The sequence below is a fragment of the Cinclus cinclus genome, chromosome 3, assembly GCF_963662255.1.
Source record: "Cinclus cinclus chromosome 3, bCinCin1.1, whole genome shotgun sequence".
NCBI lineage: Eukaryota > Metazoa > Chordata > Aves > Passeriformes > Cinclidae > Cinclus > Cinclus cinclus.
The window spans coordinates 111,659,014-111,683,813 of record NC_085048.1 but is presented as its reverse complement, the minus strand read 5'-3'; the positions used below and the strand labels follow the sequence as shown (position 1 = coordinate 111,683,813).

Below are 24,800 nucleotides of genomic sequence, written 5' to 3'. Positions count from 1 at the left end.
CAGCCCATTCCCTCCTTGTTAGAGGAGAGCAGCGTGGCAGGACACGCTCCACCTCTTCTGCTCAAGCATGGCACAACAACCTCCTCAGCAGCTGCAAGAGCGACATTCTCGTGTGCCTGCTGCCGTTTGCCCTAAGCCCTTCTGCCACCCGAGCTGTGGAACCGGGTACCCACCTCTGGAGACCTGCTGCCAGGAGAGGAGCCGATCCCACACAAGGTCCTCATCCTTTTGCAGGGGACATCCACACTGTGGACCCTCCCCGGCTAGCACCGGCACGGGATGCACTCCACGGACGGTGCCGGTGCTTCTCCATCTGGTCTGGACACAAGTGGCAATCTTTCTGGAAAAAACAAAGAACAATTGCATGAAAGTCATTTCAAAACAAGACCTGGAAACAAGAAAAAGCACCAAAGGTTGTCACCGTTTCACGGGCCTGGGGAAGGTCTGACCGCTCTTTATGATACTAAAATCTCTCCAGTGGTGGGGAAAAACCCTACCTTTCCCACCTGTATGCCCACCCCTTCCTCAAGGGCCTGCAAAGCAGAGCAGCTGGGCCATGGCTAAAGAACCCGTCCCCCTCTGCTGCTCCCTATCCACATGGATGCATGCTTTTGTCAGGCCGGATGCCCCCACCCCAGCCTGTGCCATGCTGGCAGGAAGAAGCTGTCAGCGAGGCCAGGAGCCGGCTCCCCTTCCACAACATCCATCCCCTGCCCCACCAAAAAGCAGCTGAGCAGTTGGCAGAAAGATTAATATTGTCCACTGCCACCCCATGGGGAACCTCCAGCATGTGGCCAGGCTGAGCCCTGCCATGCCTGGAGGCACGAGCATCCCCCCACCCCTGCACCGCCTGGGGACTCATCTTGATTTCGTCGGGGTGCAGAGCGTGTCCTCTAGGAAGGGGCTGCAACCAAAGCCCATCAGCTTTGCCCTGCCAGTGGCCAGCTCGAGAACGGCGTTCTCCAGCTCTGCGCTGATCTCCAGAAGAACACACCATATGTGCCTTGGCTCGTGGGGACATCACGAGGCCATTGAGCTGCAGGGGGATGTTTCCCCTTTTCCACTCTGTGGCAACTTCACTGCACTGTGCCACAATTTCTCCAATAGGATGGGGAGCCCTGAGCCGCTCCCTCCACAAATCGCCGGGGACCTGAGGAAGCACCTCCTTGGCTGTGCTCTCTGCTCCATGCCAGGGCCACTGGGAAATGCTCTGGGGAATTCTTTGAGAGCCACAAGACACGAGCAGCTGCTGCTTGCGGGCATCCTGGATTCTACTGTGCAGAGGGATGGATCTCTGCTGTCTCCTGGGCCAGGTGGGGCTTCTGCACCCAAGAATGTTCTAAAAGGTCATCCAAGGATGGCCTGTCTGCAGGGTCCATGGATAAGCACCACCTGATCAGGTGCTGGCACTCTGCAGAGAGAAACCAGAAACTGCTGGTCAGCTCCTGTCCATGCTCTCCCAGATTTCACAGTGCCCACAGCACACTAAGAGTGCTCAGAGCTGTTCGCACAGCTTCCCATCCATCCTCTCTTCTGGAAGAGAGCAGCAGAGGTACACGTGCTGCCTCCTCCAACTCAGCCCAGGAGATGAACCTCCTCCCCAGCTGCAACAGCACGACACTTATGTGCCACCTGCCCTCTCCCAAAGCCGTTCTTGCTCCCGTGCCTTGAAGGCCCATCCCCACCTTGAGACACCCGGGGCGGGAAGAAGAGCTGTCCCTGGACGATGTCCTCTCTGCTTTTGAAAGGAAGGTGCCTGCACACCAGCTGATAGAGCAGGATGCCCAGGGACCAGATGGTGGCTGGCTGGCCATGGTAGCGGCCAAAGAGGATCCACTCCGGTGGGTAGTACTCCCGCGTTCCTATGGCACACGGGCACAGCTCATCAGGCCAATGCTGATTGCTCCCTCCCTCCCAGCCAGCTCCTCAAAAGCCAGCCCCAGCTCCTGCCAAAATGCAACTTGGCTGCAGCCGGCTGAAGCAGCATTCCCCCTCCCTCTCTCCCTGTGTGTTTCACCCGTGGAAGCACAGGGGAGAAGCTCCACTGCCCGGCTGGGCCCCGGCTTTGGGCTCACCGGCCATCTGGGTGTAGAACGTGTCCTGCAGGATGGTGCCGCAGCCGAAGTCGATGAGCTTCGCCTCGCCGGTGGCCAGGTCAACGAGCACGTTCTCGGCCTTGATGTCGCGGTGCAGGACGCCGCGGCTGGTGCAGTGCCGCACGGCCCCCAGCACCTGCCGGAACAGCGCCCGCGCCACGGGCTCTGGCAGGAACCCCCCCGCGTGCAGCAGGTGCCAGAGGTCCTGACAGCGCTCCGGACGCTCCATGACCAGCGCGAAGCCGTCGGGCAGCTCGAACCAGTCCAGGAGCCGCACGATGCCGCGGAAGCCGGGCCACGACGCCATCCAGAGCAGCACCAGCTCCAGGGGCACAAGGGCGCCGTCGTGCTGCGGGGGAGCCGCCATGCCGTCAGCGGCGCCGATGCTGCGCTCGCCTTCGCCACCCCCTGCCCGGCGCCACCGCAGCTCCCATTGCCCATGGCCCGGGACGCTGCGCGGCCCCCGCTCGCTCCACGCTCGCTCCCATCGCAGCGTCCCGGCTCCCACCCGGCCGGGCCTGGCCTTACCCCGCCCGCCACGCCCCGCCGCCTGCTCCCGCTGGCCCCGCTCACTCACCAGCCGCGCCCACTCCAAGACGCGGTCCCGGGACACTCGCTTGATGGCCACCTGCAAGCCAAGGCGAGCGGAGGGCTCAGCTCGCCGCCCGCCGCTCGCCGCCCCCCTCCCCGCTCCGAGCCGGCCCCGTCTCTTACCGGGACGCCGTCGGCGAGCCGGGTCCCGGCGTAAACGCTGCCGAAGCCGCCGCTCCCCAGCAGCGGGCCCTCCCGGTACAGCTGCTCCAGGGGAGGCTTCTCCGCCCGTGCGGACGGCACCGCGCTCTCGTCATTCTGCCCGGGGCACCCGCCCGCCCCGGCCGCCGCTGCTTCCCGAGCCGCCCCGGGCTCCGGCGCCTCGGGGCCGGCGGCCGAACTGCCGGGCGGCGAGGCTCGCTCGGGGGAATGCGCCGGCGGCGGGGCGGGAGCCAGGCGGCTGCGGGCCAGCTGTGGGCGGAACCGCGGGAGGGGCCTCGGTCGGGGCCGGGCCAGCGCCAGGGCCCGCGCCAGGCGGGGCCAAGAGACGGTGCTACTCCACCACCGCCACCAGTGCAGCGAGGAGCTCGTCCACAGGCTCTTCAAAAGGTGCCACAGGCGGTACGGACTGAGCCCCGCGGAGGCGGCACCGCGGCGTGCCCGACAGGGGCGGGCAGGGGGCCGGCTCGCCCACGGCCGCCTTGCGGGGCACGGCATGAGCCGGGCTGGGAGAGGCGCAACAAGGACGGGACCGAACGGGATCACAGGGAGTCTGAGAGGGAGAAGGGCACGGAGGGCGAGCGGGAACTCGAGCGGAAAACCGATCGAAAAACCGATCGAGACAGGCGCTGCTGCTGCTGCTGCTGCTGCTGCTGCTGCTGCTGGTGCTGCTGCTGCTGCGGAGCCGCCGGAGCGCGCGGCCGTTCTGCCGTTGCCTCCGCGAACCCAACGGAGGAGCCGCCGCGCGCCCCGTGGAACACAGGAAGCAAAGTAAGAATAAATGAAGCTAATTCCTATTAGAGAAATAGCCAAATAAAGCAGTGGAGGCGTAAAGAAGACTGTTGGCTTGTGGCTTTCTTGTTTGAGTGAGATGAAGCATTTTGTGGGGAAGAATTGCCTCTTCTGACAATTTTGCCAGTGTGGGCTGGAGCGGAGCTTTTAAATTTCAAGTAGCAAAGAGAAATCGTGTCAGTATTGTCATCCCTTTTCATTCTCTGCTGAGACACTTGCAGGCTGCCCAAAGACATCGTCTGCAATATGGAACTTGGACCCAAATGGATTGTTAAGTGTGTCTGGATGTCACCAAATCTATGGGAATGACAAAAACTCTCCAGCAATATTTTTAGTGTTAGAGAATCTAGGAACAATGATATTCTGACCACGATGTTGTTCTGGCCGGGATGTGAAACAGAAATAATGTAATCCATACGTAGCCCTGGTGTGCACAGAAATTTTGTTTGTTTATTTCCTGTCAGTGTTAGTGGCAGAAGCATCCATTGCTCAGTTTGGGAAGGCTGACCCCTGACATGGACTCTCCTCAACTGTGTCTCTGCCTCTGACACTAGAGAACACTGAGTGCCTTGAGAGCTCGTGTTGCCTGTGGAATGCTCCAGCTGACAGCCACCAGAAGCTGTGGACGTTCTTTTGGTATCTGATGCAGAAAAGGAGTTCTCCATAATACCATGCTACTTAAACCCACATTGGGATGCGGCTGTGTAGTGGCTCACCATGGAGCAGATTGCCTGCTTTGTCACTGCCAGCCCTGCTGATCCTGCAAGGGACCCTAGTGTATCCCATGCCTGTTTTGCCTGCAAGCAAAGCTTGCCTTGCCTTAGTAGTGTGGAGTAAATAGAGAAGTAATAAAATGGACAATTAAACAAGTTACTTTGGAGGAGATCCTCCTGCTTTCACACATCAGCCCTGCATCTCATGCTCCGTATCCTAGTTTGAATGGACAGGTGTGTGCTAGGGAAAAAGCAGGACCTTCCCTTGAAATGGAGAAAGTAAAATCCTTCCCACTGAGTCAGTATAATTTTGAAATCAAGAGGTTCTCAGGGAAAGATAGGGGGACAGGAAGAACAGTTCTCTACTAAATATACAACAAGGCCAATCTAAACAACAATAACTATGAAATTAACAGGAACCCAGTCACAGTTCCTTTGGTTGTGTGCTCTTTTCCCCCCTGGTGCAGTTACCATCGCCATTGGCAGTGAGCTCTGGCAGGTTCCCAGTGGACAGGGCAGGTGTGTGGATCCCTGCACAGCTGCAGGAGAGCTGGGGGTGATGGCAGCTGTGTCTCAGATGGGAAGGGTGGAGGAGAGACTCTGCTCACGAATCCTTGGAGCAGTGTCGGTCCCGGTGCTCCAACAGGATGCTTGGAGATAGCAAACTGAAGCAGGACAGCATCCTGGCAGGGGTGTGAGGTCCAACACCAGAAGAGGCAGCTCCTGGCACTGGGATGGCGCGGTGAGGTTTTCCAGCTGCCTTCCTCCTTCCAGAGCCAAAAAGGGGTGAGTACCAGTAACTGCCCCCCCACGCTCCTTTACCTGCTTCGAATCTCGTGGCCTTGGCCTCCTTCCCCCCACCGGCCCCACCCTCCCAGAGAAACACCCAAAAAAAAGGGAGGCTCTCCCTTCCCCATCTCAAGGTCTCAAAGACCTGGCCATCCTTAGCATGTCAATGGGAAAAAATATAAAACTATAAAATATAAAAAAACAAAACATACCACCAAAAATATACACAAAAAAAATATAACAACAAAATTATTAAGATACAATCAAAATATATTTATTGAAACCTACAGATAACTATCAGAACATATGTACATCTGGAACTATACAGGCTAATGCATAAATCCTTGTCTTCAAACGCTCTTTGGATAGGCAGCAGCTTCTTCCTGGGCTTGGAGGAAAGAGCTCTTCTGGACAGCAGGAAAGGACTTTGTGGGTAAATGCACAAAAGAATGTCCAGAGAAAACTTGGTGGAAACACAGGAGCCAGGCAGGTCTGCAAAATGGAGACACAAAATGTAACAGAGGCTGCAATGCAAACCTAAAGCATCTGAAGCTCCATATTTCATAGAAGACATTTCTTGGAAATTCATAAATAGCTGCACAGGGAAACATTCTCCTACCATCACCCTCTGGAGGCAGGCCAGGGGCACACCCTGAGCCACTTCCACAGAGCTCCCAGGGGAACTCCCTGGCCTCTGGGCTGCCCTGGGACAGCAGGGAGCCCAGAGCCCTGTGCTTCCCAGCAATGGCTCAGCTGCACATGCAGCCTCCTGCTCCTCTCCCTGCCCCACAGCTCAGCAGCCCTACAGCTCCACGGGGCACTGGCAGCAGCACAGCTCATGGCAGGGGGCACCTGCAGGGCACAACTGCTCCCTGGCAATGTGCACAGGCTCTCCAGGCTGGCACAAGACCCTTCCTCCCACCAGAGAGCGGCCCAGCTCCCACCTTACCTCGGTGGGAGGCTTGAGCCATGCTAGTCCTTCACTTTGTCCTCAATCCAGAGTGTCTTCAGGCCCCTGAGCATGCCATGACTAGGAAGGGCAGTGGAGAGAGCAGGGGCAGATGCACACCCTTCCTGAGTATTTTGTCAATTTTGGCCCAGCTAAAAGGTCAGAAGCGCAGGTGTCCATCTCAGCACTTGGTCAACTTGCTGGAGAACATCAAGCCTTCACCAGCCCAGGATGTTGGAGAGGTTTTCCTGGACATGTGGGGACTGGCTGGCAGCACGCTTCTTCAGCTTGGTGCCCATCACCTCGTAGAGGGCAGAGGCGAGCCTGGTGACCACCGTGCGCACATTGGCGCTGCGGACAGGCAGCGCCTTGTTCTCCAGGAAGGACCAGAGCACGGGCAGGGCGTAGCGCTGGACCACTTCAGGGCTCCTGGCATAAACCCCTTCCACAAGCACTGCCGGGACAGAGACACAAGCTTCTGAAACAACAACCTTAATGCAAACAAGGATCCACCTCGAGATTTGCTTCTTGGAAGCCTCTCTGCCTAAGAGCAGCGAAATAGCACACAGAGCCCAACAATCCAGAAATGGCCAAAGCAGCTGATCCTCCCCAAAATAGAACCACCAACACCTCAGGAGTACTGTCTCCAAACAAATACTTGCACCTGTGGCAGAACTTGTACCTTTACTGGATCATTTCACAACCTGTTTCAACATCAAGAATGACTAAAATGTCAACTTCCCTTTCATTTCCATTAGGAAGTTGTCTAAACCCACACTGAAGATTTGGAAATGCACCATGGAGATTCAATTGAAAGGTTTCTAAGAAAAAGGACAATTCCATCTTTGTGACCCTTGATGTCAAAGTGCCAGAATCCAATCTGGCTCTTCCCTTTGCTCAGTGGCACACAGCAAAGGGCACTATTAGACCACACTTCCAAACTCCAGCCCACCAGACATGGGTGCTGCTTGACAGCTGGATTAGAAACATCAGTGACTAGCTGCTGTCTTTGGCACAATGCTTTTGTGCCTTCCAACAAACAGCTGCTTCAAACCTCAGGGTGTCTTAGGTAATTACCCAGACCTCATTGCTGTGGCATTTGTGCATCTCCACATTTTAATGTCATTCCCCCTCCCAATGTTAATGGCATTTTTCTTGCAATGTGCACTGCAATAGTAGAATGTAGAGAGAAAAATGCAACACAGATGAATGAAATTTAACCACAACACGAGTGTCTTCTCCCTTTCTCTCTGAAGCCTACTCCCTGCTCAATTTCTGAACTGAACTTTGTCAAACACAGACAAAAAATTGACAACCAACAGGCTCCTTGCATGGCAGATGTGGCTGAGACATCAAAACCTGAAATGCTCTGGACACCATTCATATTTTCTGATCAGGCAAAATGTTATGCAGTAACCCCTTCTTATTCTGTGGTGGAAGAGACTTCATTTTCTCTATGCTCGTAATCCACCAGCAATCATCAACATTTAAACACTTCCTGAAAGTGCCCAAAATCAATTCTGCCAAGCAGGAAAAGGGTTATGGCATCCATTTCAAAATGGGTGTTAATTTCAGTTAAAATCCAATTCAAGACATTGGTCACAATGGAACTTGAGAAAACATTGTTTGTTCCCACTAAATCTCAGAGAGAACATCTGCTCTTCCTAAAAGAGTCCTAATTTATGTTTATTTCCTTTATTTGAAGAAGAGATCAAAATATCTCCAAAACTAAATTCCCTCTTCCTAGACATCTACTTTATCCCAATGCCCTTTCAAGGGCTTTTGACATTCTCAATCACCGAACACTGAGCATTTGAGATTGCTGAAGAAGACACAACATCTATGAAACATTGCATTTAAAGATGCTGGCACACTTAGCAGTGCATTTAGACCCAGTTAAAGCAAGGCTGTAAATCATCTTGTCCACTATATAGAGAGATTATCACTTTTCCATTCCTGGGCTGTTGCTGACATAGCAAGCTCCTCTGAGGAATCAATTATCAGCTGCATTTGTAGCATTTTGGACAGCACTGACACAGGAAGACACTGTTTGCACACCCTGAAATGCTCAGTCCAATGTCACTTTGACAGCACAGGCAGGGAGCCTCAGCACTCTGCTTCTGCCCCTCTGGCCCCAAAGGCTGCCTTGCACCAAATCCGTGCCCCTAATCTGGGTGCTGAGTTTTGACCTAAGTTGTGACCCCCAGGCACTGCAGGGTTCAGTCTCAAAACTTTTCAAGAGCAAGATGAGAATTCTGTGAGGACAAAAGAAACGGATTGCCTGAAACAGCACTTGCTACATTTTCCCTAAAGGACCAGAGATGAGCCTGAGCTCCCAAGAGAAGAGCCAGCTCGGGTATTTTTAACCCCTCCCTTTCCTGGAGGTGGGCTCTGAGATGCCCCAGTGAGAGCTCGGCCCCAAGGCCGAGCGCCACCCCCGTGCCAGGTACTGCACACCTCTGCAGCAGCCAGGGAAAACCTGCCAAACACAGCTGCCATGGGCATTGGGCAGGAGGGACAAGCTCAGCACCTCCCGATTTGGAGCAGCTACTCTACTGTCTATTGCCAGGAATGCCCAGGAAATGCTCCCTGGGGAGACCTCTTGGCTTAGCAGAGGCCATACCTGTGATACGCTCTGTCACATCCAGCAGAGCTTGGCCACTCAGCTGACTCCATTGGTGGCTGAACTCTTTCATCAGTGCTACTTTATCTACAAGAGAAACACACGTTTCTGCTCACTCTTCTGAGGTCCTAGGAGAAAGGAGAGTGGGGAGGGGAAGGGCAGGGGCAGCCCCAATTTATAAAATCAAGTAATTTTCTGCTGATGTACTTCTTTCCTTCCAGCCTATTTGAGGGGGGTTCAAATTCCCAAAGAAAACCTCTCCGTTCACATTTGTCAATGCAAAGTTGTCTGCTGGACCTGGAGCTATGTTAAACTTTCAGATCAAGGACCTCAAGAGTTCAATCACATGTAAGCAGTGAAAAGGTTTTGAACTCCAGAGCAAACAGGAAGAAGTCCAGACTTGGGATACACAAAGGCACAGAGTCAGGCAGTTCAGGAGTTCGCAGAGCAGCTGAGGTGGAGAAAAGTGGAAACTCCCCCTGAAGATCTGCCTCTTCAACACTCCATTTGTCAGGCATATTTCTCCTGAGCAGCATTTTCAGAGCTGACATAAATCTCTGTGACAAAGGAATTTAGAGCAGTCCTTGCCTGTGTAGGTATTTGCCACAGCCATCCTGCCCCATGAAAACAACATGTGGAACAAGACATCACTGACAGCTGGATTTCTATCTGCTTGTTTTAAGGAAATGCACTTGGTGAATCATAAGTGTCCCATTTGAAAAAAGAAGACAAATGGGAAAGGTGGAACAGAGGCAGCTACTGCCTATAATGTGGAGCCTTCCAGGGGGCTGCTCTGCAGGAGCCATGATGGGCCAGTGTCCCTTCATGGCAACAGCAAAGCTATTCATTTGGGAACTCTAATGGGGTCCAAGCAAACTCCAAAATCCCCTTTGCCTCTGAATTGTAGCAAAGCTGTAGTCCAGGACCTCCTCTCCAGACAAGCAGCACAGAGCCAAGGGCTCCTGGCACTTGTGGGAAATGCTGATGCACATTCAAGCCTCTTAGGGGACTGGTGCCTAAGGACTGCACCCCCACAGCTTCTGGTGGATGTCAGCTGGAGTGTTCCACGGGCAACAAGAGCTCTCATGGCACTCAGTGTTCTCTTGTGTCAGAGAGGTAGAGACACAGTTGAGGAGAGTCCATGTCAGCCTTACCAAAATGAGAAACGGATTTTTCCAGCGCTTTCACAGCTGCAGCATGAACCCCGGCATCCTTTGAGTTCAGGCTCTTTAGTATTCCTTCCACTAAACGGACAATCACGGGGTTCAAGGCATCTTCCAGGATGGCTATCATTTCTGCCAGCACGTCCAGCGCCATCTGCTTCACTCTCTTGTGCGTGTCAGATATTCTCAGGACAAAATGATCAAAAATCTGTGAAGAGAACAAGCAGCAAGAAAGCTGGATTAAAATGTCCTTGTTTGAAGAGGGGATGTAGCAATGATCATTTAGTGCCCAAGAGAGGTACACACCATCTTTACCAAGTGCAATAGAGACAAGGATGGAAACGAGTAGCCACAGTTGTGTTTGTGCAAGACAGGATGGAGTTTGGAGAAGTATCTCTGTAAAAACATTTGGGTTATACCAACCCAGCCTGATACTTCTCTTCCCCATCCAAAGCCATTTTTCATCAAGAGAAGAATTGCCATGCTTTCAGTGGCTGGATTCCTTTCATTGAACCCAGCTGGGAGTAGGAGACAGCAAAGGTTAGAGCAGTGGAAAATTCTGTCATCATGTGATGAACAGCATCAATAGGCACCTGCCAGACAAATACAGCTGGACTGAAAGAACTTGTCCTGCATGCTGGACCTGAGTTAAATTTGTCTGAGTAAGAGGGGCCATCCTATCCCAAACGGGCAGGATGTAGTGCCAAGATACAGTGAATTAAGTGTACTGCTACAGGCTTGGGAGAGGAGCTGAAGGGAAGGAACAGTGAAGATACCCTACATACTTGGACAATGTTCGTGGTGATGAGCTTGGGGCTGTTTTTGCACAGGTCTAGGAGGAGTGCCACTCCTTCCATCCGTGTCTCAAACCCCTTGGCTTCCAGGAGATCATCAAGCTTCTGGAGCATCTCCATTTCATCCACAGCTGGAGGCAACGTGACCTGGACTTTTGGATGGTGTAGGAGGCGTCCATCCGAGGTCGACTTCACCCTGGAAAATAAAAGCAAATGATGGCTTGTTGGTGATAATACCTGCAGATAATTGTGAGCAAAACATCCAGAGGTGATTTACTCGTGATTTCAAGCTAGAGAATCATGAGGCTCTGAAAAGAGCATGGACTTCATGACAATCATTATGGGAGAAAATCTGCAAAGTAACATTTTCGCCAGTTCTCACTCAGGAAAACCAAGTATGAGATGCATCTGATCTATCTTCAGGTGGCTTCCCAGGCACACAGGTTGCATTGCTCTGTGGAGAACGAGAGACACTAATTCCATGTTTAAATGCCTGCTCATATGGGAGGTGTGTGTCTTGTAAGAAGGAAACTCATCACTCTGCAGAAATGTCTCTACACCAGGCATGACAGTCTGAAAGAGGAGCTCAGATGCATCTGAGCAGATGACCAGGGGCATATCTGAAGGATCCAGAAAATCAGTAACAGAGATAAAAACAGATGCCAGACATCCCAGCACTATGCTCACATTAAGTTTGCGTTCCTAGAGTCTAGATCTATAACTTAACAAACCCACTGGGAACAATTCTCTTGGATCAACTTGTCTCTCCCATGAGCATGGGAAGATCCTAGCTATGCTACTGAGGCATGTGGTCACTTTCCTGCCACTGCTGAGCATCACAGAGCTAAATAAATCTGTTCTGTTATCAGAGAACAGGTACAAGTAGCTCTGCCACTGGCATGAAGACACAGCAAGGACCAAATCCCTGTCTTAAGTGCAGATTGCAGCACAGGAGGAAATCAACCAAACATGCTGTCCATCCAGCAAACTATATGAAGGACAAGAATATCAAGACAAAAAGTCCCTATTGAGACACCTTTTGACCAAAGTTGCTCAGGAGTTGCCTTGCTACTTACTACTCAAACTTGGTTCTGTGTGAGGGTAAGAAAACCATGACTCAGCCAAGCCAATCCACTTGATTGGGAACTGCTTGTTTGGGGAATGGCATCTTGCCGCTAGACTGGGATTTCTCCTCAAAACACCCATCTGAAAAAGACTCCACTCAGATGTAAAAAGCCCTGGTTGAATTTACTTGTCCCAAGTCGGGCAGCAGAGACATGGCCCTCTCCAATCCTCCACAACACAGCCCTTGCCACTGCCCTGACTTGTCTGTGCTGCAACCAATAAGTGTCTTTCTGTTGCCTCATTTCTGTGGAAACCCCTGCAGAGATGTTTGTTCAGTGTAACACAGAAGTAGACATTTTTATTAAAGAGCATTTGTAGGGAAAGGAAACAATCTCTGGCACAGGCCATCTCTGCCAGAAAGATTTTCCTGAAGAAGAGAAATGTCAAACTTGTTGTGTGCTTTGTCACATCTAACAAAAGTGCTCAGTACCGTTGACTAGAAGGCAATGTGGGCTGGGGCTTCTTTGAGACATGGCTCCTCATCTTCACAGGGCTCTTGACACATGGGCGTTCACCCTTCTGCTCTTCCATCCCCTACAAGGACACAGAGAAACCCCACCAACATTTCGAATATAGAATAGGAAACTGTCTGCTTAAAAACACAAGTTAGAACCAGGATCACTGCTACCAAGGCTTAGGGAAATATTTCCAAACCTACAGAAGGAAACAGACCAGAGATTCAGTGATGCCAACTCTTTGTTTGCAATAGCCCAAGGCAGGTTATGGGTGCTGCCATAGTGAGCAGCAGTTTAAACTCCCCAATTCATGAGTCTCGAGCATAAATGGGAATAATGGAAACTGGTAGGCACCAAGAGTTCTTATAGGAAAAAGCAGAAAAATTAGGACTCTTTGGGGTGGGCCAATTTTGTTGGAAGGTGATTTGGTTCAACACTCGCTCTCCCTGTTTGTGCACAAAGGACACGCTCCCTTCTATAATGTAGATAAAAACAATGAAAGTCCCCCCAAGACAAATGATTTTCCTCTGGATGCTGCTGGATTCACCAAGCTTCTTCCAGCTCCACAGGGCTTGACAGCAGGGCAGTATTCCCAAAAGACAGACGGTAATTGTAGCAATTAGGATTGACTTGGACATCTGCTGCAGTTTTGGAAATTCTCTTGGCACTACTGCTTCCAGTGTCTTTTGCAAAGACTGTTCTCCTCAGAAGCACTTTTCTCACTTCATTGCTTTACTGGGAGCAGAGCAGGGACAGCAGGGTGGGGAGTTATGCTTAAATGTAAACCCACTTTCTCCTCTTCCCCTTTCCTCTTTGTGACCAATAGTCAAAATATTCAAAGCCCCACTTTTCCCCTAAGAATATCAGCTCCTTTGTGGTCTGCAGATGAACAGGCTGGGGATTAACAGCTCATTCCCAGGAGCAAAATGATTGAGCAGAAGGGGAATGAGATAAAAACAGATTAGGTATGTTTGATGTCCTATTAGCTGTGGCTATACTTGCACAAAGGAGACATTTCTCCTGCCAAGCACTTACTTTCTTCTTAATTCTTCTCAGAATATCTTCCAGGTCACAGGCAGGAACGGATCGCTCCAAAAGCATTTTACATTTTTGGTCATCCAGCAATATCTTCACCATCTCCTGTCCATAATGCCTATGGAAGGATTGAGGGAAGACGGGAAGAAAGGGAGGCAGGCAGGCAGGAAGGAAGGAAGGAGAGAAAAGACAGAAAGGTGAACAAACAAAGCAAGACTATTAAAAGAAAAGGCTGATACATTAACCTTAAACACATCAGCTGCAATCCTTGCATGAGAAGGCATTACCTACTCATCAAAGAGAGAGATTTACCCCTACTTGTCACTGCACAGTTCTGTCAGCTGAACACAAGAGGCAAGAGGAGAATGTGGGGCTACAGAAAAATACCATTTCACTCTGAAACTCGGGGTGTGATTCTGTGGGATCAAAGGATCCAAGGGAACAAGCAAAAGACATCTGCTTTGTTGTCGGAGCCATTAGCAGTACTTTCTGACATTTGCAATGGCAGTGCAATACAATACAATAATTTGCCTTTCTTTAGCTGGTAGGGAAAACAGGGAAAAACACCTCATGCTTTCTATGTGAGATTCTATAGGATATGTATGCACAGGGGCAACGAGTTGTGCTTGTATTCGAGGCGTCTACAGATGTGAATTTGAGTAAGGGGAGTTTGGTGTTTTGGGTGGATTTTGCCACTAGGAAACCACAGTTTTCTTCAAGAAGAAATTTGGAGGTCATTGAGTCACAGACAACAGCATTCTAGAAATCTGCAGAAGAGATTTAGACAGACTACAGAATACATTCTAAACAATATAGACAGAATACATTAGCTAAAGTGCCCTGGCATATTTCCAGGAAAGCCTTAAATTCATAAGAAAGAGATGTTTGGGATCCTTTGGTGATGAACACTTTGGATTTGTGTTGTGCACTTCAGACCAAACAAAACTATTTGACTGCCAAATCTGAGCTCTTTTGATCTCAGGAAAGAATCCTTCAAGTCACAGGAAGTTGGCAATGCTCTTTCTTGCTGGACAACCTCAGCTTACCCACTACAGTCATTTCCCCAGGTAATCCAGAGCAGTGGTCACAGCACCAAGGCTGACAGAGCTCAAGAAGCGTTTGGATGATGCCCTTGGGCACATGGAGTGACTCTTGGCATGTCCTGCACATGGCTGGCAGCTGGACTCCATGGCCCCAATGGATCCCATACAACTCCGGGTATTCCATGCCTCTATGGCCCTTATCCACACCGTGATGTAACTTAATATTTCCTTTCATTACCACTCTTTTGTGGTTTTACCTTTCTAGACAGACACAAGGCAGTTTTCCTGCGTGAGGAGGTGAAATGAAGATGGTTACCTTGTGTCCTTGTGGCAGTCCTGAGCAAGCGTCCCTGCCGCGTGCGCCAGCCTCTCAGCCCTGGGTGTGCCTGCGAGCTTCGTGACTCCAATTTTCTCCATCAAGGACAGCAGCAGTTGCGCCGCACACTTCCGCACCTGGGCGTGGCGGCTCCTGGCAAGAGGAGAGCAAACACTGGGGCACAGGGAGAAGGAGCAACAGCAGCACAGGCCTTGGCCAGAGCGTGCTCCCTGCCACTGCTGCGGGAAGGAGGCCTGGCTTCTCCCTGCAGCTTCAGACACCTGTAGAAGCTTCTGTCCTCAGAGAAACTCAAATTAGCATTGGACACAAGGACTGTCTGCAAGGAAGACGGAGGAATTCAGTCTCCCTGCACTACCTGATACTCAGTGTCTTTGCCACAATTTCCACTGAGAAAGATAAAAAATTAGATTATATATGAATTCTTTAGAAATGAAAGACCATTCATGCTAACCTATCAGAGGGCACCCATCACACAGAGCTGCAGCAGGACTGAGGCTCATTCCAGCCATTTATCCCCAAATCTGCAGAGCTTTGGAAAAATACAGATGCAGAGAAAACACACTGTGGGCCGTGAAGTTGCAGAATATGCAGCAATGCAGCCTGTTTCTTTTGTGAGGATTGGCAAGGGGTACATCTGAATGTTTTATCCTATTGCAAAGATGGGGAAAGTGTGGCAATCAATTTACCCAGATTGTCCAGTTCTAGAGAGTGTCTTTTGATAATTATCAGGCTCAGCACAAACACTTAAGGCAGCATTTGCATCAGCTATTCCATAGTAGTGGGCCTGTGAAGGTGTATGTGCAGTGATTCATCATCTCAAGGCTAACATGAAACACCAGTTTGATTAGAAAGTAGAGCTCTATGGCCAGGATAGTCATACAGGACTCCTTTGGCAGGAGCTGCACCTGCTGTGCAGGCTGTGTCACAGCCAGCACATTCTCCCCTAGGTGCTCCATACCCCAGCAAGTACCCTCCTTATTTTCCCAGTGAATGGCATCATGAGGATCCATGGTTTCTCACAGGGTCTCTGTGCTTAGTGCAGTGAAATATCATAGAGCTCTCACAGATGAAAACTGCAATTGTCCCTCTTCCCACAGAAGCACAAGGCTCTATCCTTAGCCTTTGCAGGCACTTGCACTTCCCCACCATTCACCACATCTAGGCAACTCTGACAGACTGGGAGGACTCCAGGAAGCAGCGGGAAGATGAGTCAGAAGAGGTTTAGGTTGCATATCAGGAAAAGCTTTTTCACCCACAGGGTGCCTGGGACACTGGAACAGGCTCCCCAGGGCAGTGGTCAACAGCACCAAGCCTGACAGAGTTCAAGCAGCATTTGGACAACAATCTCAGGCACATGGTGTGACTCTTGGGGGGCTCTGTGCAAGGCCAGGAACTGGATTTGATCATCCTCCTGGCCTCGTCCAACTTCCCATGTTCTACAGTTCTGTGATTCTGAGAACTCATAGGCTGAGGGAGGGCAGAAAGAGGGGAGAAGAGGAAAGAAATGAGGTGGATTGGAGAATCCAGTCACTGAGTTGACAGAAGATGCAGGATACAGGACCCTTCCCTCCCACCATTCCCATTCTTTCTCTCATCCCTTCCCCCACCTAGAAGTACTCTAGAAGGTGAAGAATATCACTGAAAGAAGAACCTACTTGACTCCACTGTCCAGGAGAGAAGTCATTGCTCGTGCAGGAGTCACATTCTCCACCATGATCCCCAGGGTGTGACTGGCTGCTTTCTCAACAAACTCTGGCGAATTACACATCATGTGCAGAAGGACCCGAGCCACCTCATCCACCTCAGAGTCCATGTCCTTCTTCAAGGTCACAAAGAGCTCTCCCAGAGTGACAATGGCCGAGTAGGACACCTTTGAGCGGAGGTTGGTCACCTGGGGAAGTCAGAGGGGAAACATAAGAATGACCTCGGAAAGAAAACCAGTTGCCTTAGACAGACGACTCAGGAAATGACAACACGTCCCACTGTGTCCAGAGGAACATAAAAGCACAATAAGAGCAGAAGAGCACATGCACAGCATGACACTTCCACTGGCACCAATATCTGGCCTCAGACTTGCATGTAACAGGCCTAAAAATAAGAAATTTCATAAAGTATCTACTTAAGCCTTCTTTAATGTCAACTGCTTTCCCTTTAGGCTCTTTTCTTTGAAACACAAAGAACCAAATTAAAGTAAGGGCTGCTTTCAAACCATAAAGGCGTCAGTCATAAAGATAAAAGAGTCACGTGCTCCTGTTTAAAAAAGCAACACCAGCAGTTGAAGCACTCAGCCAGGAAACAGAAAACACACGCTCAGGTCTACAGACTAATTTGCAGTGTTGAATGACAGCTCGGGCAGAGACTAGGACTCTGAAAATAACATAATTAGAGTATCTTTTTCTGCATTTGCACATTTCATGATAATGGCAGCTCACTCAAAGATGAGTGTCAGATACCCGACCTACCAGTGAATACAACTACATCTACACACAGATCCCATAGAAACCTGACAGACATTAGAAATACAAGATCTAAAAAGAGAAATGAAGGCAGTCTCTGAGCACACATGGAGATGAACAAGCACATAGCTACTCTACACACTGTGTATGAAGTACAGGGCACAATTCACAAGAGTGTTCTCACCTCACTGGTAACTGCCAAGCAAATGTCACGAAGCCTTGAAAGCAGGACTTCTGAATGGGACCCAGCCAGGAGTTTGATGCTGACCAGTCCCTTCTCCTTCATCTCCCTGAAAGGCAAGTACCAAAAAGATGGATTTTTCTCTCCACCCAAGAACTAGGCAGCACCCTCTGAAATTACCAGGCTGGCAGCTCAGTCAAACAATGGGAGGTGCTTTTCAAGGAGTACTTAATGAAATTGTGGAGCTCCTTCCTGCAGGATGTTGTGGCTGTCAAAAGCATACACAAATCCAAGAGACAAATAGAGGGGTTTCAGTGTTTTAATTTCTGACTAATTTTACAAGATAGCATTTCTGAAATGTCTGGCCTATGGAGTCCCTATGTCACGGTCTCCTAGAAGCTGTGAGACTGGGTCATGCTGCTGTTCCTTGTCACCTCCCTGTGCATGTCCCTAAGACACAATCCCATTGGGATGTTATTGGGGCATGTTCCTTCTTTGGCAGTGCCAGCAGGCAGATCAGCAGTGAGACTCTGCACTGGCACTCTGGAGCTCAGTTTCCATGCTACAATCCAGGCTTGTTTCTCACTCACTCCACTCCACCTCCACATTCCCCAGAAAAGGAGCAGCAGGGTGTCCCATAAGATTCCATGCCTGGGAAAGAACAGTTGAAACTCTGCCTTTTCCCAGAATCCCCTACCAAAAACAATGCCCACTACAGCAACATGTTATTTAAGAGGTGTAAACAACTCTGTCTCTCAGCACTTGCTCTAGGCAGCCCTGAGCTACAGAAAGGTGTGTGAGGCATCAGGGCTGCAGCACAGGGCTGCTGACCGATCCCATGGGCACCCCTGAGAGTCACCGGGACCCCCCACACCTGCAGAAGCTCTCTTGTACCTCAGAGGGCACCAAACAAAAAGGGGGAAGAGAAAGCAGAAGAGAATTGCAAAGCAAATGTGACTGCACAAAGAGATGCATGGTGGCAGATTTTTCATGCTTATCCCAGTGTGAATGGAGTCCGTACCCATGTGTGAATGAAGCATCCAACAGTGAGTTTATGCTAACCCCGACATCACAACCAATATCACCAAAAATTTAACCAGCATCACCTAACATTCATAGGGTTATCACCTCTGGGCCTCCTTCTCTCTGTGTCTAATTGTGGGACACATGTTGAGTATTGGCTAAACACCTCCGGCCCATACGAAGCAGTGAAAAGGAAAAAGTTGAATTCAAAAATCCAAGATTCCCAGAGGGTTTCATTGCTTTCTCCTTCCCTTCTGCCATGAGCCTTTCAGGAGTAAAGACAGGCTGGGGATTTGAAAGCACAAATCATTCCATTTCTCAGAAAGAGTGACTCCCTGGAGCTGCTTCTGGGACTCACATGCAGGAGGTCACAGGGAGACCCTGTCACCTGCCATTGCTGTCAGCACTGGGAGCAGAGAGAAATCTTACTCAGTCCCACTGGGCCAGTGCCCCAAGGCACCCAAATCTCTACACTCAAAACTGCTGCCATCCTGCTGCTGCCTTCAGCCAGCAAATCATCTCATCCCACAGCTTCCTCTCTTCCCTCAAGACTTCCTTTGCAGCTCCATGGAGCAGCAGGCAAAGCGAGGGAGCAGCACAGAGCGGCAGCAGCTGGAGCACAGCTGCAGACCGAGGCCAAGCAAAGGCTGCTCTCAAATCTTGATCCTCTCACTGCTCTGGAGTGGTTTCAGCAGAGTCCTTTGCCCTCTGGGCTGTTGGGGCTCAGAGGCACTGGCAAGATCCACTTGTAAGCTTCCTTAACGCTAAGAGGGAGACAGAGTGACCGGGGCCTTTCTTACCAGTCATCGCTGCCCAGCCAGGAGAGTGCCTGGAGCAAGGACTGCTGCGGGTCAGCAGAGGCTGTGTCCTTGTGCCCACGCTCACGGAGCAGCTCCTGTCGGCGCTCGGCACCAGTGGCCGTCTGCGAGGTCACTGTGAGGAGAGGGTCAGCCCTGAGCGCTGCAGCCCCGGGCAAGGCACCCCGCCATGGAGCGGCCTGCAGCCCCAGCTCCCAGCCAGGCTTCCATGTGCTGCAAACTGGCACTGCCTCACACACCTCCCTGCTGTCTGCCTCCTTGGGCTCCTTGCTTTCTCCCAGCCCCCCCAGCTGGGCACAGCTCCAGGCTAAACCTGACCATTGCCCACACAGTGCCAGCTCCCAAGTGCCACAGGTAGCACAGCCAGCGGCAGGTTCCTGAGGCCGCAGAGCTCCCACTCCCTGCCAGACAGGGACGACCAGTGGGAATGGCTACACCTAGAGGGAACCCCCCAGGGGCCTCTCTTGTCCCAGCGCCCTCATTTCCCCCAGCCCTGAGGACTGAGGCACTCTGCAACTCCCTGAGGAAATTCCTGCAGCTGCCCTGCCACAGCACCAAGCCAAGCCGGAACAACCCAGGCTCAATTCTGGTCAGTTCTCAACGTGGAAATAGCATCAGTAGAAAAGAGCATTCCAATTATTATTCCTTGCTCCCTTCTTTTTATCTCACCCTAGTTTGGATGATAGCACAGGCAACCTTGGAGCACCAGGCAGCCCCTCCTGACTGTCACCTCCTACCAGCAGCCACTGTGTTTGGCTGCAGTGACACAGGAGGCACTGCTTGTTTCCTCTTGGAATTGCAGGCCATGGGATGGTGGCAGCCAGGAGCCATTGATCGCTTCAGGGAGCAGCAGCACGACTGCACCAAGGCACTGACTGCCATGCAGAGACAACCCTTACTGGGATAGCAGAAAAGCTGGCTGCAGAGCCGGACAACAGCACAGGCAGAGGGCCCCGATGGGGAGTGGTCAACTGATGGTGGTGGTACTCGTAGGTGCACAGTGAGCACACCCTGGCACACTGCCCCCAGCTCATCTCTGCACTTACAGCTGTCTCCTGGCACCAGCGCTGTAGTTTGGATTATCAGGATGGACAAAAGCCCGAGCTTAGGCCTTTACCTCTACTTTATTCAGCTCAACTTTCCAATGCATCTCTAAAAACCGACTACGGCAAGACAACCAAGCTGGAGGAACTCAAAAGTGGATTTGGTGCTCATTCCCGGACAGGCTATTGACCAAAGAGCCCAGTTGTGCTGGCTGAGGCAGGAGGCACACTTTGTGCTTCTTTTGCAAGGAAATAACTATATGGGAAAAAGCTGCCACAGAGCAGACTTACCTGAGGAGTTGCATGGGACACTGCCTTCCTCTTGGATGATGGGCATAGTGGGCAGTAAGGGCATCTTGTCCTGCTTCCTCAAGACCTTCTTCTTCAAGGCATTACCAGGGTGTTTTCTCTGCACACTGGAAGCTGTGCCATTGACAGCTGCTTGGCTGAGGCCTGCAGGGACCAAAGAGGAGCTTGTAAGTGGAGGGTGCTGGACAGGGTCACTATGGAAAGGGCCAGAAAATTTGCTGGAGCTGGGTAACATCTCTGTGTTATCCCAAAGAACTTCAAGTAGAACACTGGCACGCTAGTATGGGACAAGGATCATACAATCACCCAGGAAAACCTACAACAATTTTGGTGGGAAGGCCCCTTTAACCACCATCTAGTCCAACCCCTGGGAAACGGAACATCTTCATCTGGATCAGGTTCCTCAGAGCCCCATGTAAACTGGCCTTGAACACCTTCATAGATAAATCAACAACAGCTTCTCTGGAAAAATCCTTGCAGCATTTCATTACCTTCATTATAAAATAAATTCTACCTAATATCTAATCTAAATCTACCTTCTTCCAGTTTAAAAATCAAACTGCAGTGATGCTTCCCCTAAGAAACAAGGAGAAGCCAGTGTTGCTATGCTTTCGTTTTCCTGTTTCAGAGGCAGGCTGGGCAAGTTCCCAAAAGAAAGTGCAGATAAGCTTGGGTGGTGCCCTGGGGCTGAGTGCTGCCCCCGAAGGTCCCTGCTGCCGCCCTCGGGGCAGCGCACACAGCGCTGCAGCCAGAGCCCCTCAGCCGGGATTCACTGGGGAATGCTGCTTGCTCCTGGGGCTACAACAGAAGCACTGCCTCAGGGCTTCAGCACAGCTCTACAGTGCCAGCTCCTTGGAGGGGAGTGGCTCGAGAAGGATCTCTGGTCTTTTCATCAGAAGGTGCTGAATTTGGTTTCTTCCAGGTTGCACCTTGGTGGAAAAGCATTCTTCTGCATTCACATTGCCTGGAAGCTGCTCTTCAGAACAGAGTCTGAAGGGCAGGCGACTTTCCAAGACTGAATTTTCTACTCTGAAAGATTTTAGAGGTGAAGGTGGGAAGCTGATACTCTGTTACTAAGTGAGGCCATGGGCAAGACAATTAATGCCTCTGTGTTTTTCTCTGCAAAATGGAAATCATTCCTATGCAGGTTTCCACTCAGATGCAAGTGCAACAGCCCCCCAGTCTGATTGCAACACTGTGCAGAGGGTAAGGAAGAGCTCAAAAAGGACCAGCAGTGTAGACACCACTTACTTGCTTCAGCTGCATCCCTGGGCTCAACTCTCAGTGGAGGCAGCTTTAAGGATGATAAAATTTCATTCCTCTTCTTCATCTCATTCTCAAAAAGCTCCACATCCTTTGGTTCTAAGTTCTTCTCAGCCAACATGCACAATGCAGCACGGATCTGGTTGCAATGGAAATACATCACAGACTGTAAGCAGAGACACACACAGACCAGGCACAACCTCTCACTGGGAGCGGAGTCCACACAGTGCTACAGACATTAATCCAGCTCCATATCCATTCCAATAGTTTCAGGAGAATGTCTCCCATCCTCACCTTGGTAATTACACACAGTGAGGTGGAACACTTTAGTTCCACAGCTTTACTCTGCTCCAACTGCAACCTGTGACAGGAAGCCCTGCTTGAAGCATGAAAGTCATAGGAATGCTCCAAGACAAAGGAAGAGCTCACATGAGCAATGAGCATGCAGTTCAGTTCCTACAGGCCAGGGCAGGAGAATAAAAGCCATGTGCAATATGCAGCAAGGACGGGTAATTAGCTGATGCTTAACACTCATGGCCAGGAAGTGCAGCTGTTTGTCACTTCCTGGCTTCTGAAGGACTCAGCTCTGGAAGACTCTCAACGACTTGGTCTCTGAGACCGGGAGACCAAAAGGAGGAGGGAGTCATGTGAAAACAATTTGGAGGAACATGGATATTAAGGAGCAGAAAATGTGAGAATGAGAGGGCTGTGAGATACAGCCAGAAAGGTAACCAGGAGACATCAAACTGTCCCGTTTTATTTTGCAGCCTTGCTTATACTCAACGTTAGCATCTTTGCTTCTCTGCTTCTGAGGGTGCCCTTTGCCCACATTCACTGGTTTGCAGTTTGCTCTGCCAATCAGAACTTCTCTAAAGTGCTCTTTGCACATAAAGAATGCCTCAGGCATGTCCTTGGCACCATCCCCAAAGCACTGACTTTGGCACCTCTGGAAACAGCCAAGCAATTGCTCAGTAGCCGTCAAATATATTCCCAAGACAATCCCCAACCCCCAAGAGTGGAGGATCATGGTTTTCAGAGGCATTTTGGGCCAAGCACTAAACAGCCACTGGAATGGAAGTCTGCTCATCCCTGTTCTTATCCCTTACCTTTCCAAAGCCCTCTCTCAGGTCTCTGTCACTTGTTAGACCAGGACTGCTGGGATGATCCATCTCCTTGAGCTGGCTCAGTGGGAGGCCTGGTACTGGAAGCAAAGGTTCCTGTAAATCTCTGGCACACTTCAATTGCCCAAAAATGTCATGCTTGGCAACAGGCAAGACAGGTTCCAGATTACAGAGCTCTAACAGGGCACAGAGATGGTGCATGAGAGCAGCAAGCTACATATGCCTAGACCCTCTCCCAGTGGATGGGCTCCTGGAAGGAGACATGACATTACTCTGTGGGCCAGCAGACTGAAACCTGCTGCCTCAGCCCCTGGATGCTGGAGAGCCTCTGTGTTTGATAGAGAAGGGCAGAGATGGAGATTGCTCTTGACAGAGATTCTTATCTGCCCTTATGCTGATTTTAGTAAACATCTTCTTTCTGGTTCCTAAAAGTAGTCCTGGGTTCTAATACCTGTATACATTCAGATCAACTTTTTCTTCACTTTGTTGGAATATTTCAGTGGACAATAAAGAAAAACTTAGGATTACAGGAGGGGTACCCTAATGAAAATTGTGCCCTTGACACTAGATTATTCATTTTCCCCAAAGAATTTTCTGTCTAAACTGTATGGGCTCTGGCACTTTCAGGCCAGCCTGACAGAACGCTGATTTTCTGAATGCAAGTAAGAACAATGTAACTCATTCTGCAACACTCTCCAACACAGCTGATAAAATTCAGACACTTTTTCAGTCTTTGACAGCAGGGAGCCCAGAGCCCTGTGCTTCCCAGCAATGGCTCAGCTACACATGCAGCCTCCTGCTCCTCTCCCTGCCCCACAGCTCAGCAGCCCTACAGCTCCACGGGGCACTGGCAGCAGCACAGCTCATGGCAGGGGGCACCTGCAGGGCACAACTGCTCCCTGGCAATGTGCACAGGCTCTCCAGGCTGGCACAAGACCCTTCCTCCCACCAGAGAGCGGCCCAGCTCCCACCTTACCTCTGTGGGAAGCTGAGCCATGCTGGTCCGTCCCCTTGTCCTCCTCCCTGGCAGTGACCCTGGGGACAGCGCTGCTCAGCTGCCTCTGCCGGGGCTCCTGGGCCAAGGCCCCCTGAGCCGGCCGGGAGCCCACACCTCCATTCCCAACGCCGGGGTTCCGCACATAGGTCTGCATGCCAAACACGTCAGCGAGTTTCCTTGGGAACAGAGGCATCCCAGGTCCTATCACACACCAAGAGCTCTTTGCCTTCATTCTCTGCGTTTCTGTTGTAGACTCAGAAGAAGCTGTAGACAGGTACAAGAGAAGAAGCGAGTTAATTGAACTCACTCCTTTACAATCAACCCATCTAAAGAGTGGGGAATTCAAAGAGCACTTCAGCTACTGAAATGATTAGTTGTTTTTTTTATTTTTCATGAAACTAATGTCTAACTAACTTGAATTTCTCTGAACAATGTGGATCTGGCAAGCCAGGAGAGATGGGTTCTATGACTTGATGTGCTGCTCGTTGTCTCCACACTACTACAGGATTCCTTTCCTTCCAAAGAGTTGGAAACTCACAGTAGTCTCTAGAATTTGACACTATCTAGGAAGCGATTGTTTTCAAAAGTAGATTTCAGGTTATTGTTTCTGTAACTCCCAATCAGTTCTAGGCTGGGTTTTTTATTCTGGGGATCTTTTTAATTCCTCTTTGTAACAAAGGAAGTGGTGGTACACAATCAAGATCACTACATGTTACATGCAAAAAGGGCTTTGCTTTCCCAATTACACGTCCCCAGTATTCTGCAAGCCCATAGTTATAGGGAATAAAGTGGTCATCCAGAAGTTTCTCTTTTGCTCTACTTCACTCTTTGATCGGTTTATTCCTTGCTTTCTTTCCTGCACAGATACCTAAGCCCAACATAAACATGACCTGCCTCAAAACATTTCTGATCATGGCTGACACTG

At 50.6% G+C, this 24,800-nt stretch overlaps 1 protein-coding gene across 1 annotated transcript; it reads right to left on the bottom strand.

Moving 5' to 3' along the window:
* Positions 1 to 1,340: 1,340 nt before the first annotated feature.
* LOC134042039 (serine/threonine-protein kinase pim-1-like) lies at positions 1,341 to 24,068 on the bottom strand (the record flags this gene model as incomplete). The annotated part of the gene is made up of 6 exons (XM_062489113.1): positions 23,990 to 24,068; positions 2,811 to 2,977; positions 2,674 to 2,724; positions 2,076 to 2,445; positions 1,686 to 1,862; positions 1,341 to 1,411 (listed from the first exon to the last, which is right to left on the bottom strand). Coding segments are annotated over exons 1-6 (915 nt in total), but the record flags the coding sequence as incomplete, so codon positions are not given.
* Positions 24,069 to 24,800: the final 732 nt, after the last annotated feature.